Source organism: Vombatus ursinus, unplaced genomic scaffold (genome assembly GCF_900497805.2).
Source record: "Vombatus ursinus unplaced genomic scaffold, bare-nosed wombat genome assembly UNPS02010320.1, whole genome shotgun sequence".
NCBI classification, from domain to species: Eukaryota; Metazoa; Chordata; class Mammalia; order Diprotodontia; family Vombatidae; genus Vombatus; species Vombatus ursinus.
In genome coordinates, this window is record NW_020950098.1 from 5811709 (window position 1) to 5823973 (window position 12265).

The window sequence follows — 12265 nt, forward strand, 5'->3', positions numbered from 1 at the left end:
TTATCCGATTGGCTAATATGAAAGAAAAGGAAACTGATAAATGTTGGAAAAGATGTGGGAAATTTGGAACACTAATGCATTGTTGGTGGAATTGTGAACTGATCCAACCATTCTGATGAGCAATTTGGAACTATGAAGGGCTATAAAACTGTATTCATTTATTATTTATATTATTTATTAATATTATTTCACAATGCATACCCTTTGATCCAGCAATACCACTAGGTCTGTACCCCAAAGAGATCATAAAAAAGATTACATGTACAAAAACATTCATACCAGCTCTTTTTGTGGTGGCAAAGAATCAGAAATTGAGGAGATGCCCATCAATTGAGGAATGACTGAATAAGTTGTGGTATATGAATTAATGTAATACTATTGTACTATGAGAAATGATGAGCAGGTGGATTTCAGAAAAACCTGGAAAGACTTAGATGGACTGATACTGAGTATAGTGAGCAGAACCAGGAGAACATTTTACATAGTAACAGCAACATTGTGTAATGACCAACTGTGATAGATTTAGCTCTTCTCAGCAACAAAATGATCTAAGACAATTTCAAAAGACTCATGATGGAAAATGCTATCCACATCCAAAGAGAGAACTGTGGAATCTGAATGCAGATGGAAGCATACTATTCTTACTTTTTTTGGTTTTTTGTTTTCTTCCTTGTGGTTTTCCCTTTTGTGCTGATTTTTCTTCACAACATGACTGATGTGGAAATATGTTTAATATGATTGTACATATATAACCTATATCGGATTGCTTGCTGTCTTGGGGAGGGGGGTGGTAAGGGTGGGAGGGAGAAAAATTTGGAACTCAAAATCTTACAAAAAAATACTGAAAACTACCTTTACAAGTAATTGGAAAAAAATAAAATACTATTAAGTAAAAAAAGAGTAACATGTAAAAATGTAATTAAAAACGATTAACTCTGAAAGACTTAAGAACTCCGATCAATGCACTTACCAACCATGATTCCAGAGAACTGATGAAAAGGAATGTTAGCTACTTCCTGAGAGAATTAATAGGCTCAATATGCAAAATGAAACATATGTTTTTGGATATGGCCATCCCTGGGATTTGTTTTCCTCGACTATGCATATTTGTTAAACGGGTTTTGTTTTTTTCGTTTTTCTTTTCAATGGAAGGAAGAAGGTGAAGACTGAAAACAATAGCTTGTTAATTGAAAAATATTCACTGAAATTAACATGTTACATTTGTTATGTATTTATATATTATGTATTAACATATTATCTATTTATTTGTAATTTGTTATAAACTTATGGGTTCATTTTCCCACTATAAACTTGTTTTTCTGGTCTACTTTGTATATGGAAATATTAATTTCTTTTGGTGTTTGTAAAGTTTGGATTTTTTGTAATTTTTTGGGGGGGGTTAAAGAAGGATCATGGCTATTTAGCCCAGATAAAGCCTTCCTACTTGAAAGGTAGGGAGTGAGAGTGGGTGAGGAAAACATGATAGCTAAGGGTTTGAGGGTTTCCATGTAAAAGAGAGATCAGAATGGCTCTGCTGTGGCCCAGACTTCTGAATAAGGAGAAAGATTAGAAATTGCAGAGAAGACAATGCCTGCTTGATGTAGAAAAATACTCCCTTTTAACTGGAGTTGTCCAAGAGTGGAATGTCTCTCCTTCATTGGAGATCTTCAAGCAGGGGATGGCTGACTGATTTTCAAGGATTTTCTGCAGGGCTTTCCTGTTCAGGTCAAGGCTACACCATATGGGGCCCCAAAACACAGCTGTTCCTGCTTTCTGACTAGAAGCATATACCACCTCTCAATTGGGCCTGCTATGAGGTCTTCCAGCTCACAGCAATAGGGCAGGCCAGGCAGTTGAAGGTTATCCCTCCCCAGCTTCCTTTAAGACTCAGCTCAAATTCCACCATTTACAGAAGGCTTTTTCTCTTCTCTCCCTCTCACTCTTTATGCCTTCTCTTTGAGATCACCTCTTGTCTACCATCTTGTCTATACATCTATCCACACACATACACACACACACGCACACACACACACATACATACGTATATCTATCATCTATCCATCCATCTATCTATATCCTGTATGTATATGTATAGTATAGAGTTGTTTATATGTTGTCTTTCTCATTTGAATGAGAATTCTTTGAGAGCAAAGACTATATTTTTGCCCTTCTTTGCATCCCCAGGACTTAGCACAGTGCCTGGAATATAGGAAGCACTTAAATCCTAGTTAGGACCAAATAAATACCTGTTAGGACTTCCAGGACCAGCCTTAAACACTCTAATCACCTGGCTTCAAGATGAGAATTCACTGATACCCATTTCCCAATGGTTACCATGCTGCCATTCCCTCCTACTCTCCCTAGCTCAGTGATATGGAGCCCTGATTGACAAAGAATGCCCTCCTCCCACACTTTCCAACTCCTGCTCCCTCATTCATCAACCCTATGTCCTTAATGTCCTATTCCATATCTATCTACTCCTTCCACTGTGCTCTCTGGAATGCTTGCTCCATACTTAATAAACCTCCTCTAATTAAGACCATTTTCTGTCTTGTTCTTTCCATCTTCTAGCACTTACTGAGACCTGGTTCTCTTGGACTGACACTACATTCTTGGTCATCATTTCTAGTTCTGGCTACGCTTTTTTTTTTCATACTCTTCGATTCATTTGCAATAACGAAATTGCAATCCTTCTTGATCTCCATTGCTATTTCAAGACCTCCAAACAGCACCACTCAGCAACCTTTCCCATCTCTTCCTCTTAGAATCCCTGGCATTTTCAAGACTCGGTTCACACGCCATCTTCTGCATCACGCCTCTCAATGGTCCCCCCAGCTACTTTCTCTCTAAGATTAACTTCCATTTATTCTGAATATATAACTCGTATGTACCTAGGTGTCCATGTTATCTGCTCCATTAGAAGGTGAGCTCCTTGAAGAAAGGATGTGTGGCACATTCTAAGTGTTCAATAAATGCCTACTGACTGAAGACCTCTGAAGGCCTGTCCAGCTCTAGAATTCCCAGATGCTTCTATCACCCAAGTGAATATCCTTCCAAAAGTTTCACCGGTGCTTAGAGTTTAGACCTCAAACACTCTCAGTTTGATCTTAACCATGAAGTTTCATTTGGAATACTTCACACTCGGTATAGGGTTAATCATATGATGACTACATTAAAATTGTATTTAATTAAGAATTCAAGATTTGTTGAAAACAAATTCCAAAAGACACACTGTAACATTTTTTTCAAATTTATGTATTTTCTTGTTCTGAGATATTATTTAGTGTTACTGACTTTTTTAATACCCAGGGCACAACTCATTCTATAACCCCGAATAAAATTCTCAATATCTGACTACAAAGTGTCCACAGACACCACTTCATATCTAATTCTTTGTCAATTTGCCTAAATTATGAGCTATATATAGCTTATGTATATGTATAACAAAAATTCACTAATTAGAAATAATGAGAGAAAGGTTCTGTCTGAATCACTTTACCACTGCATCACATAATATCTAAAAGGAATGTATTTTTATTACTTTAAAAGTATACATAAGAAACACAACCAGGCTAGCAAAGTGTCGTCTAGTGAAGGTCCTTAGGAAGTCATTTTAGTGAACAGGTAAGAGTCAAAATTAGGATATCATTTATTTATATGTAAACATACGTATGCATGCATGCCTCTAAAATTCTGAAATATTTTAAATACCGCCATTATAATTTTGTTTAAAAGATAAACATATCCAACATGATATTACCCTGATCAATGTCATCTTTCGAAAACATTGTTAATACATTATTAGCAAACCCCAATGTAATGTCTGGAAATGTTATTTGGATAACAATTTGGTTTGTCTAAGATAATCCGAGTTAGTATTTGAACTCCAGTGATATTAAATCTCCTCAGCCCCCTGTAATATATAATAACAAAATAAAAAATAAAAATATAAAGTTAAAAAAAAACCATCATGTTTCATGGAACTAGTTGATGACATAAGATGAAGAAAGTATTAATTTGCACTAAAGAAAAAAAAAAAAAGAATGTGTCCAGAGGCTAGCTCAAGTCCACTTCTTGTCTGAATTCCAAATTTGTGGAAGGATGGCTTTATTACATAGGATTTTTAATGACATCCACCTTGGTGATATCACTATGGCCTATACTGGTCGGGAGAACTCTAAGCGAAGCAGTAAAATGTGCTCCACTTTGAGTTATTTTTTAAAAATTCATAATAAGGAATAGGGATAGGCAAACTTCCTCTAACACAGGTGAGTACCTTCTTTGCAACTGCAGTCCTAGAGAGTTTTAAGCACAACAAGCAGCACTCGAACTTAGGTCTTTCAGGCTCTGAGGCCAGCTCTCTATTCACTACGCCATGCTATCTCTTTATTAAATATTTGAACGTAAACATCAACAAATACTTTTAAAGGTGATGCTTCAGGAGAACATTTAAAGTAAACTAAATCTATGGCAAAATTTGGTTATTTTTCCCTCTAATCATTAACTTATGTCAACTTATCTTAAACTTCGTCTCATATGAAAGACCAGGTTAGACTGTCCCTTCATTATATTCCTATTTAATTTGGCTTTTAAAAAAATACAGTTTATATATATGAACAGTTTTACTCTAAATTTTGACTTGCCTGATAGGGGAACATCCTTGTTTAGTTCTGGAGGCAATTTTGCAATGAAGCTCATCCTTTTTTTTGCTTAGGCAGTTGGGGTTAAGTGACTTGCCCAAGGTCACACAGCTAGTGTCAAGTGCTTGGTCTGAGGCCAGATTTGAACTCGGGTCCTCCTGACTTCAGGGCCGGTGCTCTGTCCACTGCACCACCTAGCTGCCCCGAAGCTCACCTTAAAAGGGATTTTACTACATGAACTCGACTATCATAAAAGATGATCAAAAGGGACGGAAAAAGCTTTGGATTCATGAAATCTGAGTTTGAGTCCTGGCTCTGCCATTTGCCATTTAGCAAGTCACTTTCCATCGGTAGGCCTCAACGTCCTCATTTCTAAAATGGGGGGAGTAGACTCATTAATGTCTAAAGGCTGTTGGTGGTACAGAATATAGAGTGATGGACCTGGACTCATAAAGACTAGAGTACAAACCCTATGACAGACATGTACTAGCAGTGTGACCCCTAGGCAAGTCACTTAACCTCTATCTGTCTCAGTTTGCTCATCTGAAAAATGGAGATAATACCAGTACACACTTCTCAGGGTTGTTGTAAGGATCAGACAAGATAATATTCGTGAAGCGCTTTTGTAAACCATAAAGCACTATATAAATGTTAGCTATTGTTATTTTTAATAATAATATTAATAATATTAATTTAATAATTAGAATTAGTCATCAATAATATATATCATATATATCATATGTTATATAATATATAACACAATATATTATATAACATATTTATATTATATAATATTTAATTATAGTATTTATAATTAATAATTAATTTAATGATATTTTAATAATACTATTTAATAATAATAATCTAAGGTCCCCCTCCAGTTTTAATGTTTTATGTTACACACTTTCAAATACCAAGGAACTTGTTTTTTTTCCCCTACCAAAATGAGTCAAACTTGATAATGTTTTTAGGATCAAAAGTATTATGTAAATTGAATTCCTATCAAATAAGCCGCCATTTTTATATGTCCATTCCAATCCTTTAAAAGTAACAACCAACCACTCAATATCAACTTCTTTCAATATGGAAATGTTCTGGCTAATTGTGAAAACACTTCACTGGAACAATCTCACATTTAAGCTGAAAATGAAACACAGGACCAACTTCACCTAATTTCATTTATATAAAAATTTTAATTTATATACTTTGTAGACTCTTCATTATAGCTTGAGTCACATTCAACTGAATTCCAGAAAAAAGGCATTAAGTACCCATTATGTGGGAGACACTGAACCTTACGAGATAGGTGCTATAGATACAAAGATGAGAAACAACCGTTCTTGCCATTAAGAAACCAAAAGTCCAATGGAGGAACATGTCCTGTGCACATCAACGTCCTCATCTATAAGATGAGAATAATAATAGCAGCTGCCTCCCAGAGTTGTTGTGGGGATAAAATGAAATACTTGTAAAGCACTTTGGAAACTTTAAAGTGCTATTGAAACACTATTATTATTATTGTTGTTGTTATTGTTAATGTTGTTGTCAAAGTTCCTTCCAACTCTGAGGTCCCTTCTATCCCTAATTCCTATAATTCAGTCTCTGATCTTACCTACACTTGGCAAGTGCAGGTAAGCCTTTCCCTGCCAGCAAGTGAGAGAAGAATCTTTGAAGGTAGCATGTTGGCTGAAGCCATCATGGTGGGATGTTCTATCACCCATGCACTCCACTTCACTTTATAGGCTAATGGAGTATTTTCACTTCAATTATTTCATTTCATTGATCAAAACATTTCCTAATCAATAGACCTTCCTGTGCTGCTCTTCAGAGATATCTGCCTTCCTTTCCTGCACAACCAGAAACTCACAACAGTACAACAGGAATAAAAATAAAATGACTAATTGAAACTTTGTCTTCTCCATTCTGATTAAATATGAGAAATATACAAAATTCCAAATACTTACATCAATTAAATCTGAGAGGTCATGGATATAATACTTGAACACGGAGGCATTTGTTGCTTCTAGGGTTAGGAGATATTCATTTCGTGCTTTGATGGATTTTAATTTATTCTCCGAATACTTTGCCTGTCGCTGTGAATGAAGATATAGGAACTGAAGATGAAAAAAAGAAATCATAGCTTTTTTTTTAAAAGACAGAAAAATCTCTAGGAATTTTTATTAACCTAAACTGTATATCTAATATGTACAAATGCCTCAAAGTATTTAGAGAAAAGAACATTTCAAATTTGATTTATTACAAGCCCACATTACCCCGACAACTGGGAATAACAGTTACACAGCTGGCCACAGGCCCGTGTGCAATGAAAACCTCTTAATTAATTTTCAAGTTCTCTACATCTGGAACAAAATATTTTGAATTCAACACAAAATGATGTCCAGCTGCTATTACATGATTTTTATGTTTCTAAAACAATTATCTCCTCTTGAGAGTAGAGACACAGTTTCAAAATAAAGGCCAAACATCTTCATGTTAGTTACTGCATCGATGCCTTTTCGGACTCATAGATTTTCCACTGGAGCAGGTCTGAAATTCTTTGTGACTTACCTTCTCTTTCATTTTTTCAATTTTCTTCACAGAACTCCTCCTCTGATGTCTCTCTTCTAGTCGGATGTGAAAGACTGGGTCCCCGGACCGCCCAATTTGTTTTTCTTCCTGTTTTTCTGCTTCTTTTAATTTGCTCTCTGCACTGATGCTTTCTGCATGATACATGTGGTATGTTTTCATGACCTGTGGGGAAAAGGAAGCCAGAGAATGGTGAAAACATGACTGTGATTTAAATAGTGAATGAGATTAGCAAGGAAACTCATTAACAACAAAAACAAAATCACTATTTTGAAGCAATCATATTTGTATAGATAGTTAAAAATCTCATTTTCAGATAATATTGGAGGAAGCCAGTCTATATTAGTTCTAAACAAACAAATAATGAATGAATGAATGAATGAATGACTAGAAAAAAATTGCTGAATTATTCTTGGGTCCAGACCTGTAACTGGATTCATGTACTGTGAGAAAATCTTTCCCCTAATGCAGCTAAATGACACATTGGATAGAATGCTGGGCTTAGAGTAAGGAATATCTGAGTTCAAACTGAGCTTTAGACACTTCCTAGCCATGTTACCTGAGTAAGTCACTTAACCTCTATCTGTTTCCATTTCCTTAGTTATAAAGTAGGGATGATAATAACAGCACTTGCCTCCCAGTGCTGTTGTGAGGATTAAATGAGATAATATTTATAAAGTGTTTAGTATTGTACCTGGCACATAGTAGGTGCTATGTAAATGTTAGCTATCATTATTGTGGTTGTTATTATTATTAATCGAACTCAGCAATATTTCTGTAACTTTGGATCATAGATCAAGAGTAGGAAGGAACACCTTTTAAAGGTGTTATAGGGACCCCAGGCTTAGGGAGATTAAGTGACGGCCCAAGGTTATAAAGGTATAAGTGAAAAAGTCTGAATTTGAACTCAAGTCCAGTGACTTCAAGTCCATCACTTTAAGTTCAAAGCCTTTTCCACTGTACCACACAGTCTGTCAATAATCTGTGATTCCAAGAACGCCTCAATATACACTATACCACAAAGTCTTTGAAACCACTGAATATCCCCGCCTACCTCTCTGATTGCCCCTTCTCTGTCTCTTGCAATAGTTCATTATCCATAACATATCTCATGACTGTCACCCTCAATAGCTCATTATCTGTATCATAACTCCTCGCTGTTGCCTTCAATAGCTTATTATTCATATCATACTTCCGAAAAGTGGGTGTTACTCAAGGCTCCATCTACGGACCTCTCTCTACACATTCTTTCAATGACTTCATTTTCTTCCATGGGCTTAATCATCATCTTTATGCCAGTGACTCATAGATCTCTTTATCTAGGTCCAGACTCTCCCCTGAGCTTCAGACTCCCATCACCAATTTGCTTACTGGACATTTAGAACTGGATGTTCTGGAGATATCTCAAATTCAACACATCCAAAATAACACACATTATCTTTCACCACACTCTCCTTGAGAGCAGGGATTGTTTTATTCTTTGTATTTGTCATCCACGGTCCCTGGACCACTGCCTGGAAAGCGTAGGTGCTTACAGCCTTCTTGTTAATTGACTGATTGAAACTTAGTTTGCTACTTTGAATTATATACAGTAACAGGAGCTAAGCTCACATCTTGCCTAGCACAGCATTTTATGTATAGCAGCCCTTTAAACATACTTTTTTTTTTTTAAATTTAAAGAAATCGTAATTGGAAAAAAAAACAAACAAACCCACGTTTTGATTTTCTTCTTAATTAGGGTGGGTTTGGTGCTCCCAGAGACGACTGTCAAATTTTCACTGTGAGAATTAAACATGGGAAATTGGCAAATGCTACAAAATCAGGGCTTGATTGTTTTATTAATTGTCTAGATATAAAAAATTGATGTAGAAAACCTGAATAATGTAGATTAAATTTAAAAGTGTACAGTGTTTTTTTTTTTTTTTGAAGCCAGTTATTAAACACTCTGAGGGGAGGGGGAGAAAAAACAAATATTTGTTAATTGAAAAATAAAATGTGTTAAATTTTTTTTTAAGAAAAAACCTACCTAGAAGGAGAATACTTTGGGAACTAGGTTAGACTGATTATTTACTACATCAATGCTAATTATGACCATTGATATTACTGAGGAACATGAAAATGCTTGAAAACTGTATTTTCTTAAGTTTAAACCCCCCCCACACCCTAATCTCATTCACATTACTAATATATTTGGTCACTCATTTCTTCTTAGTCACTGGAAACGTAAATTTCATGCCAGTTTGTTTCTGATTTGTCACAAATTCCAAATGAATACAAACCCTCATTAATTTAATTATATTACATAAGATTCTGCTTGTCAAAATGCCTTGGTATTTTACTTGAACAAGTACTGTGCAAATATTCAGGGGAAACAAACTCCTAGTACTTTAATGAGTTTGGAGTCTTCAAGTTTCACTTCCTTGTCTCACCACCATTCTGGTGAAATCCCCCCCCCCCCCCCCCTTACAGCCATTAGGCTTAGACTGGAATAAGGCAAGAACGACAAAGAGAAGCTTAGTATTTAGAGATACTGTACTGCTTCCTGAGTTTGTCATTATGAGGAGTTTGACCACCTAAACAAATTTAAAACCTCCAATTCCATGTCTGAGAATATAAGTACCTAGTAGCCACTCCTATGGTAATCACAGTTTTTCCAAACACAGCTAGGCTGCAATTTGGAAAACTGATCAACAGAGCATTGTTGACACTCAATCCTTTTCTAGCTTGGGTAGAAAACTAGCTTCAGCCTTGCTCCATGGGCACAGCCTTTCAGCAAGAAGCCCAGCTCACGTCCAGCCCACAATGAGGGATCAGAGAAACCTTTGGACAGAGTTTCGATATGTTGAACATTTACTGAGGAAATACTGACCATAAAGACCTCAGAATGTGTCAATAAAAAATACCAAAATGTTTCCTCATTATTTTAGGTTAAATAGGAAAATAGTCTTTCCCTTTTCTCCTCAGTCTTAGTTTCTAGAAAAGAGGGAAAAGGAGAGATACTTTAATAATCATCTAAGTCTCTGAAAACCACAACCAAACAAAGTCTGGCTATCAATATCATAAAAGAAAACTGCCCAGAGCTATGAGTATCAGAGGTTAAAGTGAAATCAGAAAGATTGCCTCCTGAAAGTAACCTGAAAATGAACATTCCCAGGCATGCCATAGCCAAAATTCTGAGCTTGCTTATCAATGAAAAAATGCTGCAAGGAACCAGAAAGAAAGAATTCAAGCACCAAGAAATGTCACAATAGACAAGACTTGTTTGGTGCTACCGACACAAAGGGGGGGAAATCTTATGATATTCCAAAAGGCAAAAGATAAAGACTTAAAACCAAGAATAATTTACCCTGAATATAATCCTACAAGAGAAAAAAAATGAAATTTTAATATAATAGAAAAGTTTCAAGCACTTTCATTTATGTAGCACTTTATATAAACCATTTTTATATATGTTAACTCATTTGATCCTCCCAACCAGCCTTGGAAGTAGGTGCTATTATGTCTATTCTACAGATAAGGAAACTGAGGCACTGAGAAATTAAGTGATTTTCTTAGGGTCACTCCCCTAGTGAGTAATCTGAGGCAAGGATAGAACTCATCAGGTCTTCCTGACTCCAAACCCTTTGCTCTATCCACTATGTCCCTTAGTCGCTGAAGAGGTGGGCAGAGTAGATACCTGGAAAGGTAAATACATTTGACCAGCTAGAAGAGGTTAGACAATGATGACATGATTACAATATAATAGAGCAAAAAAGATAAATAGTCCTTTAGAATCTTAGTATCTTCACGGGGCAGCTAGGTGGCGCAGTGGCCCTGAAGTCAGGAGGACCTGAGTTCAAATGTGGCCTCAGACCAAACACTTGACATTTACTAGCTGTGTGACCTTGGGCAAGTCACTTAACCCCAACTGCCTCACCAAAAAAAAAAAAAAAAAAAGAATCTTAATATGTTCAAGGGTTACAGAGGGAGTCAAATACAGGATGTTCCAAAAGTCTTAGTACAGCTTTTAAGCTTTAATAACTTGAGAAACATAAACACTAAAAACTTACTTGGATGGTTATTTAAAATTTTTAAATATGGATACATTTCTTATTAAAATTCAATTTAATCACTCTTTTCAGAAACAAAGGATTACATTAGCAACCCTAGACTTAAAGTCATAGAAAATGACAAGTTTTGATGTATTCACAACACAGACAGGTATCTAAATCAGGATCTAAGAGAAGGTAGGAATAAAAATAAACACGGTCAGAAAAGATAAACAGGGAAAATGCATTGTGCTTAAAAAAACATAGACGAGGAAATAATATCATTACCTAATATATATGCATCTACTGCAATAGCATTTAAGTATTTATATTAAAAGTGAATTGAATTACAGAGAGAAAGAGCCAGCAAAACTATAATCGTTGGGGACCTCAATGTATCCTTTCAGACCTAGTCAAATTGAACAAAAGACAAACAAGAAAGAAATTCAGGACCAAAAGAGAATTTTAGAAAGATTAGATATAATAATCTCAGCAAATGATTGAACAGGAATAAAAAGCAGCATGAATATTCCTCAGGTATATGTGACACTCTTACAGAAACTTGAAGACTGGCTGGGGAGCATAAAACCTCTTAAACAAATACAGAAAAGTCATGTCTAATCACCCCATCTGAATGCAAATTCCTTGGGGGAATTATATATGGGTGTCATTTTTTATCTTTTTAGACCCCTCCTCTGAGAAATAGTAGATATTTAGTCAAGTCAGGTCAAAGGCAACATGCATTTATTAAGTGCCTACTATGTGCCAGCCATTGCACTAAGCAACAGGGATACAAAGACAGGCAAAACCAGTCTCTGTTCAATAAATGTTTGTTGAATTTAGTTGAATTGAATTTGAAAACAATTGAAGGACTTTTTAAAAAGGTGGGGAAAAGTACAATCTTCCATTGCTACCATTTTCTTCTTATGTATATTTGGGAATTCTGCTCAGTCTTATTCAATAATGTGTGTGTGTGTGTGTGTGTGTGTGTGTGTGTGTGTGTGTGTGTGT

At 35.7% G+C, this 12265-nt stretch overlaps 1 protein-coding gene across 2 annotated transcripts in view; it reads right to left on the reverse strand.

The window, feature by feature from the left end:
• Positions 1–12265, reverse strand: part of SRGAP1 (SLIT-ROBO Rho GTPase activating protein 1) — a 315572-nt gene that overhangs the window by 94139 nt on the left and 209168 nt on the right. For both annotated transcript variants that reach the window (XM_027854191.1, XM_027854190.1), the window contains exons 5-6: positions 7209–7391; positions 6605–6733 (exon numbers count right to left, since the gene is read on the reverse strand). In XM_027854191.1, the coding sequence (XP_027709992.1) occupies positions 6605–6733; positions 7209–7391 (312 nt within the window). The remainder of the gene's footprint in view (positions 1–6604; positions 6734–7208; positions 7392–12265) is intronic.